This window comes from Myotis lucifugus, unplaced genomic scaffold (genome assembly GCF_000147115.1).
Source record: "Myotis lucifugus unplaced genomic scaffold, Myoluc2.0 scaffold_540, whole genome shotgun sequence".
Taxonomy (NCBI): Eukaryota; Metazoa; Chordata; class Mammalia; order Chiroptera; family Vespertilionidae; genus Myotis; species Myotis lucifugus.
In genome coordinates, this window is record NW_005871588.1 from 215320 (window position 1) to 223909 (window position 8590).

General features: G+C 50.6%; 1 protein-coding gene across 3 annotated transcripts in view; it reads left to right on the forward strand.

Moving 5' to 3' along the window:
• The window catches only part of FAM193A (family with sequence similarity 193 member A), a 121120-nt gene that overhangs the window by 9809 nt on the left and 102721 nt on the right, over nucleotides 1–8590 (forward strand). The window contains exons 1-2 of one of the 3 annotated variants that reach the window (XM_023745396.1): nucleotides 4256–4416; nucleotides 6717–6837. The exons of 1 other annotated variant lie outside the window; for it this stretch is intronic. In XM_023745396.1, coding sequence (XP_023601164.1) covers nucleotides 6793–6837 — 45 coding nt within the window. In that variant the 5' untranslated portion in view covers nucleotides 4256–4416; nucleotides 6717–6792. Of the gene's footprint in view, nucleotides 1–4255; nucleotides 4417–6716; nucleotides 6838–8590 lie in introns of those variants that run through there. One more of the 3 variants, XM_023745397.1, reaches the window with a different exon arrangement.

Below are 8590 nucleotides of genomic sequence, written 5' to 3' on the forward strand. Positions count from 1 at the left end.
GGGGGGGGTGGCAAGCAGCCTTAGGAAGGAAGGCTGCTGAGCTGAAGGAGGAAGAAGAGCAGACACTGCCTGCCGCACAGCGAGCTAAGGAGAGCTGATGAGGCTGGAAAGAGCGGTCGGGTGAAAAGACAAGAACAATCTGAGGAGGGAGGTGAAGATGATGAATAAGTTGGTTTTAGCGCAGTTTTGTTTACTTGTCTATAGAGCATTTAACCCCCCTGTACACAACTCCCTTAAAAAATAGAAATGTAAGGCCACGTAAGATGTGTTTTTAAACTGCCCGTGTCCTCTTCTGCGTAGTTCACACACCACCAATGTGTCTTTCGGTCACCTGTGCAGGTGGTATTTTCAGCAGCCACTAACCTGGCCTGCTACGCTATAGGGGTTGTAAACTGGCCTGGAAAGTTACAGCAGGCTCTTGTTGGTGCTCAGCACAAACTAGTTATCTATGGGGATGGTTGTTTTTTAAAGTATTTTTATTGATTTCAGAGAGGAAGGGAGAGGGAGAGAAACATTAATGATGAGAATCATTGATTGGCTGCCTCCTTCATGCTCCCTACTGGCAATTGAGTCCAAAACCTGGCATGTGCCCTTGAGTGGAATCGAACCCAGGACCATTCAGTCCACTGGCTGAGACTCTATCCACTGAGCCAAACCGGCTAGGGCAGGGGATGGTAATTTTTTCATCTTCAGTTGTCTCTGATGGCAGCTTATCTATACACTGAGTGGCCAGATTATTATGACCACCTGACCTTTGTAGGCAAATTAGCTATAATTTCACGCTGAAGTTGCTAGAGGGCCAGACCATTATAAATAGCGAAGCAGGTTGTTTACCATGACAGTAGAAGTGATTATTTTCTGAAGATATGGCGATTTAACAGCCTTTGAACGTGGGATATATTTGAACGTGAGTGGCCAGATTATTATGACCACCCCATCAGTACTTCGTTGGGCCACCTTTTGCCTTCAGTACTGCGGCGATTTTTCTTGGCATTGACTCCACGAGATGTTGAAAGGTGATGCGAGGAATCTGACACCATGCCTGATGAATAGCACTGTCCAGTTCTGTGAGATCTGATGGTTGTGGAATCAGCTGCCTGATGGCTCTTTTAACTTCGTCCCACAAATGCTCAATTGGATTGAGATCTGGTGATGGTGGGGGCCATCTAAGCAAGGTAAAATCTCCCTCATGTTCTTGAAACCACTCCTGCACAATACGAGCACCGTGGCATGGCGCATTGTCTTGTTGGAAGAAGCCATTTCCATTGGGATACGCCATCAACATGATAGGATGAACTTGATCAGCAACGATACTTAGGTATGTTGTGCTATTCAGACGTTGTTCCACACGAATTAAAGGGCCCAAATCATGCCAGGAAAACATGCCCCAAACCATAACACTGCCCCCACCAGCTTGAAGGGTTGTACTCATGCATGTGGGGTGCATGCTTTCATGCTGTTTCTGCCAAATTCTCACTCTGCCATCTGCATGATGCAACTGGAAATGTGATTCATCGGACCACATGACTTTTTTCCAATGCTCGACTGTCCAATCCTTGTGTTTCTGTGCGAATTGGAGACGTTTTATCTTGGTAACTGCAGACAGCAAAGGTGTTCGAACAGGCCTTCGGCTTCCATATCCCATACAATGCAGTGTACAGCTAATTTGCCTATAAACGTCAGGTGGTCATAATAATCTGGCCACTCCATAATAATATATATCCCATATTCAAAGGCTGTTAAATCGCATTGTTTACCCATATCTTCAGAAAAAAATCACTTCTACTGTCGTGGTAAACAACTTGCTTCCCTATTTATAATGGTTTGGCCCTCTAGCAACTTCAGCGCGAAATTATAGCTAATTTGCCTACAAAGGTCAGGTGGTCATAATAATCTGGCCACTCAGTGAATATATAAAAGGCTAATATGCTAAGTGTCCCTCTGCCTGTCTGACCGGTTGCTATGACGTGCACTGACCACCATGGGGCAGACACTCAATGCAGGAGCTGCTGAGCTGCAGTGACTTGGCAGTGGCGGTTTTCGGGTGCCGTACCCTGAAACCAGAGAGGAGGGAGCCCGATTACTAACAAAACCACGCGATTCCACCTTTGTGCGTGGGTTATGTTGTTGCTGGGGCACTGTCGGCCTTGATCTGGTTTACTCCACACTTGCATTTGTGTTTCACACCCTGTACGACAGCAACTTTGCGGAGTGCCCTCTTGCACTCTGGGACCTTGGGGGATGTCGGAGAGCTGGTTTCGGCCCGATCCCTGCAGGCCAGGCCGATGGACCCCACTCACTCCACAGATGCGGGGAGGGACCGTGGGAGGTGGGCTCCAGGGCATGTCCGGCCCATCTCACCCAGTCCCACCCCGAATCTGTGCACCGGGTCACTGGTATGAAGTAATTGTTCTGTTAACTGACTACGACTCTGTAATTGTAAAAAAAAAAGTTGCAGCTGTTTTGTTGACATTCTAAATGCTTCTAAGTAAATACAAGTTTTTTTATTTGAAAACTTTTTTTTTTTTTTTTTTTTGCTGTAACTCCTATTAGGAAGTCGTCCAACCTCCTCTATTGAACTTGTCTCTTTCCTATTTTATGTCTTTGTTTTCGTTCTGGATAATTTCCTTACCTTTGCTTTGCAAGCCTTCCGGTGGATTTCTTTGACAATCTCGCTCTCCTTAAATGCCCCAGCCCTTCTCCATTGCTCTCATGGTTGGGTGATCTCAGGTCACATCGGGGAAGGGATGTGTAGCAGCCTCGGACTGTAGGTGGGAAAGATCTAGGAGTACTGGAGGGTGTTACTATGTCACAGTCTGATGACCTGAAAAATACAGTTCGAATGTCCAGAATTGTGGGGGTTTTTTCTCCATACAGTTCTGTGTGGTATTTCATTTCTATACACAATTTTGAAAGCCCTGCTCTGTTACTTAGCATCGAATATTACTGTTAAGACATTTAGTGAGATCCTTTCACCTGCCTTTTTTTTTTTTTAAGCGTGACTTCCTTTTCGATGTTTTAGGCTGTTTGGTTTACCTCTGGTTTTCTACAGTGAAACATGCCCTGGATAGTCTCAATCTGGGCACTTGAGCCCTTATTTTTGGTCAATGGTATTTTCTCATTCAAAAGTTGTTTCCCTCCACTACCCGCCCACCCCCTGCCCCTCCCTCCCCCCAGAACACTTATTAGAAAGTTGTTGGATTTCCTAGATTGAAAGTTTAGGTCTAATTTCTCTTCTATTTTCTATGTCTTTTTTTCCTCTACTGTCTGAATAATTTCCTCACCTTTATCTTGCAACATTTGTATTGAGATTTTTAAAATAATTTTGGCTATGTTTTTTATTTCCAAGACTCCTTTCTTAAATGTCTTTGAAGCTATAAAGCAGTGTCGTGAAATTTTTTCAATTCATTACAAAAGTTTGTCGCTGCCCTGCATACACACATTTTTTATATCTGTGCTGGAGCCATTTAAAAAAAAGTATTGATTTGAGAAACATTGCTTTGTTGTTCCATTTATTTATGGATTCAGTGGTTGATTCTTTTTTTCTTTTTTTAAAAATATATTTTATTGATTTTTTACAGAGAGGAAGGGAGAAGGATAGAGAGTTAGAAACATTGATGAGAGAGAAACATCGATCCGCTGCCTCCTGCATACCCCCCAGTGGGGATATGCTCGCAACCAAGGTACATGCCCTTGACCGGAATCGAACCTGGGACCCTTCAGTCCACAGGCCGATGCTCTATCCCCTGAGCCAAACCGGTCAGGCTAGTGGTTGATTCTTATATGTGCCCCGACCCGAGATCGAATCTGAAACCTTGGTGAATGGGGATGATGCTCTAATCAACTGAGCTGCCCAGCCAGGCAACAGTGACATGTCTCAAAGCTGATTAGAAGCTCCACATGGGAAGTTTACTGACCTGCAGCCTTCAGGTTTGGGTGTCAAGAACTGTCTAAAGCCCTGGCTGGTGTTGCTCAGTGGATAGTGCGCCGGCCCACAGACGGAAGCATGCTGGGTTCTATTCCCGACAAGGGCATGTACCTCAGTTGCAGGCTCGATCCTCGGCTCTGGTTGGGGTGTGTGTGGCAGGCAACCAATTGATGTGTCTCTCTCACATCAGTGTTTCTCTCTCTGTGTCTCTCCCCCTCCCTTCCACTCTCTCTAAAAAATTTAATGGAAAAGTATCCTCGCATGAGGATTAACAACAACAAAGAACTGCCCAATTTGTTAGTTCCCCAAACATTAATATGTCCATATCCGTTCCTGAATTGTTTTAGAATCCGCATAGAATTCCGGGACCTGCTCGGGTGGGACCTGCCGCTGTGGCCCTGCTTCGGGCGAGGAAGTGGCCTGGGCAGAGGTGTCCACTCCTCCATCTGCAGACTCAGTGCCACCAGGAGTCAGCAAGGCCTGGTGAGGTAAGGCTGAGTCATTGTTATGTAATGCCTACTGGTCATGCATTGTGAGATCACTCGCCTGATTTTTCTTATAAAATTGTCTGGTTACTAGTACATATTTATATCTTGGCTAATAATATGTACATGAAAGTAATAAAACTTCACTTTTGCAGAAGTACCCAACTTATGCCACCTTTTCCTGCCAGCCCGTTCCAAGAGCCTTCTGGGACCAGAGCGGGTCTGAGCGGCTTGCTTTTTTTTTTTTGTTAATCCTCACCCGAGAATATTTTTCCATTGGGTTTTAGAGCGAGTGGAAGAGAGAGGGAACGACAGAGAGAAACATAGATGTGAGAGAAACACATCGATCGGTTGCCTCCTGCATGTGCGCTGACCAAGGGCCTGGGTCAGGGAGGATCCTGCAGCTGAGGTTCATGCCCTTGACCTGAATCAAACCCGGGACCCTCTGGTCCACAGGCTGACGCTCTATCCACTGGGCCAAAGCGGCTGGGGAGCGTGGGCTGAGCGGCTTTCTCCATGCCACACTCTTTCAAGACCCCTCCCTGGAACTCCTGCCAGACCAAGCTCTGACTTCCCAGTGCAGAGCACCCTTTCTGGTCCCGGAGCCTGCATGCTCCCGGGTGGGAGTTAACTTCGTGGCAAGCTGACGGGCTCACAGGGAGCCCGGGCATTTGGTCAAAGGACCTGGATGTGTCTGAGGGTGGTTCTCGATGAGGTGAACATTTGTATCTGTAGACTGAGCAGATGGCCCTCCTCCATGTGGGTGGGCTTCATCCAATCAGTTGAAGGCCTGCATGGAACAAAAGGGCCTGAATGGGAAAGATGGAACTCCATGTAATACTTTCAACAATAAATATTTAAAAAAAGAGAGAGCGCGAGAAGATGGAACTCCTGCTGCCTGCCTGTGGCCTGTCAGCTGGGCACGGATCATTGTTTTTATTTCCCACCTTTGGGCTCCCTGGCACATCAGCGCCTCCTGGGTCTTGAACCTGGGGGCTTTGGCTGGAACCCCACCACAGGCTTTCCTGGGTCTCCAGCTTGCTGACTGCAGGTCTTGGGACTTGTCAGGCTCCATTGCTGTGAGCCAATTCCTTATCACAACCTCTCTCTCCACCTACATGTGCTATTGGTTGTGCTTCTCTGGAGAACAGTGACCTCCAGGGGGTTATTACTGACTCTCAGGGAGAAATAAATCTTAGATATTATAATGGCTTGTGGCCTCCCAAAGTTCAGCCGCACCAGACAAAATTGTATTTAGTATTTAATTATTTTTATCTTAATTTCTTGTTAATTTTTCCTTAGGGGGCGATAATGACAAACAAAGGTTGAGAACCACTGCTTCCTGCCTTGGCTTCACTTCTCCCAGGAGCCCCCTCTGCACTCCACGGGGCTGACACCAGTGTCCTGGCCTCCAATCTTGCTCCTGACAGCCATTCTTTTTATTTTTTTAATTATTATTCTTTTTCTTTTATTTTTTTCTTTTCTTTTCCGACATCCATTCTTGACACAATAGCCAGAGTTCTCTAAAAACTAGCCCTCGCCGGTTTGGTTCAGTGGATAGAGCATTGGCCTGCGGACCAAAGGGTCCGGTGTTTGATTCCAATCAAGGGTACGTATCTTGGTTGCAGGCTCCTCCCCGGCCCAGGCCTTGGTCGGGGCACATGCAGGAGGCAACCAATCGATGTGTTTCTCTCACATCAATGTTTCTCTCTGTCTTACCTTCTCTATTCCACTCTCTCTAAAAAATCAGTGGAAAAATATCCTCAGGTGAGGATTAAAATATACACACACACACACACACACACATATGCACATACATACACACATCCTATCATGACACTTTCTGCTTAAAACCCTCCATGGCTCCCAGTAGTATCCTCCTATATAATAAAGGCTAATATGCAAATTGTCCCCTTGGGAGTTTGACCAGGGGGCAGCACGGAGCATGGCAGGTGACCAGCGGCGGCGGCAGCAGTGTGGGGGATAGGGGGGTTGAGGGAGCGAGGGAAGGAGGAGGCAGGAGACGGGGAACCTGATTGGCCCTGATCGCAGGCCAGGCCTAGGGACCCTACCTGTGCACAAATTTCATGCACCAGGCCTATAGTTTAGAATAACCCCCCTCCTATGGGGCCTGCAGCTTCTGCCATTTTCACTTGTTCCCCTGCCCCCAGACCCCAGAGGAACTCATTGTATCACTTGAGCCACACCTTAGTTGGAATCTGGGCCAGGCCTCTGACTATCTGGTGTTTACTTTGGACAATCCCTTAACATATATGAACTTCAATTTCTCATCCATAATGTAGGCTAATGGTGCTATCTCAAGAGTGGATGAGATGACACAGCAGCAGGCAGAATGGCTGGTGCATAGTGGCTTGACAAATGGTCATTATTATGTCATTCATTCACCCAGCGAATCCTGGATTGGTATGTACACAGCCCTTGCTTGGGAGGCAGTCACTCCCATGCTCTCCCCTGGTCCCCCGAGACCTCTCTTTTCTGGGGAGACTGGTGGACACCCAGAATCCCAATCCAATGCCAACGAGAAGGGAGTGTCTGACCCAGCCTGTGTGGGGTGGGGGCGTCCAAGACATTGTCCACTTAGAGGAGGGCTGGAGTGCCAGGCAGGGTCAAACACAACCCCCGGGAGGGGGAGGGGCCTTTACTCAGCCGACAAGGTGGAGTCTGCAGGGTTTCAAGCAGAGGGTTGATTTGATCATACACATTAGCTCATTCTGGTTATGGCAGGAAGGATGGGCCGGAGGGCTGGAAGGCTGTGGGTGCAGCTGGGGCAAGGGGGACGGCGAGGCCTTGGCAGGCTCAGAGCTAAAGGCTGTAGGGCCCAGGAAAAGGGTGCAAATGGGGGCCCTCCCCCAACACCCAGTGCCAAGCTCTGCTGCACCTGGGGCCTGCGACTGCTCAGGGAACCAAGGAGGGGAAACACGTCTTCTGTGTCTCGGTTGTTGGATAAGTGGGACCCTCTAGAGCGCAGGGTCCCCTCTTGCCTGGGTCTAAGCGCAGAGATGTACCTGGGCTTGTGATGGTGGGTCAGGCGCCCCTGGAAGGAGGGTCCAGTTAGAGGGTCTGGCCGGGCTCGTGGCCTGGGCGCTGGGTGAATGCGAGGCCTAGGGGACGGCGGGCCCTCCGGGACCCTGCAGGGTCGCCAGACACCTAGCGCGCTGGACGGCGGCGGACGGGTGCAGGGCGGGCCAGCCGGGAAGGGCGCGGGGGTTCGCAGCCAAAGGCGGTTTTGCGCGCCTCGGCCTCTGTGGCGTCAGTCGAGCACGGCGGCTGGGGGCTCTCGGGGAACCAGCGCCGAGCGCTTTCAGGCGCCCTCCGGAACCCCACCAGGCCCGCGAGGGGGGCTACTATCGTCCCCACGGAGTCACCTGCACTCAGGCCAGGGGCTGGCCCAAGGTCACCGGGCCATTCCCGGCTGGACAGAGCCGGGGCTGCTGGCCTCGAGCATCCTGGGGGGCTCTCCAGCCTGAGGCCCCAAGTCGGCCGGCCGGAGAGCGCGGGGAAGTCGCGGTGCCTGTCAAGAGGCGGAACTCCTCTCTTCCAGCCCGGTAGTTCTCTCACCGTTGGGGACCCGGCCTCGCGCCGGCCCAGCCCCTCCGCCCAACTACAACTCCCAGAAGGCCGCGCGGCGCGGGCGGGGCCGGGAGGCAGGGAGCGCCGTGGCGACGTTGGCCTCGCATCCCGCTCCCTCGCTTCAGCCCCTCGCGGCGTCGGCGCTCTGGACCGAACACGGCCTGCCGGGAGTAGTAGTTTTCCCTCCGGGCACCCTCAGGGGCGGCGTGAACGCGGGGACTCCAACTCCCGGCGTGCCCTGCGCTTCGGCTGACGTTAACGGCGGGAGGGGGCGTGCGAGGCCGAGGGGCAGCGGCGCTCAAGAGGGCGGAGTAAGGCGGGAGGGGGAGGGCGCCCACACCCCACCCCCTCCCCGCCGCTCCTTCCCCCTCCCCCGACGTAAACTCGCTGACGATGTAATGCAGGCTGCTTCACCCAGAACTTCCTTCGCGAAGTTGCTTCTGTGGATCGCTTTAGGATTATAAATTCTTCTTTGGGTGAGAAAGCCACTGACCTTGGGTTGTGTTTTATCAGTTTGGCTCGTTTTGCAAAAATGCTCATCCTGATCTACTTATAATAGTCCTTGCTAAGTCCTGAGGTCGTACCG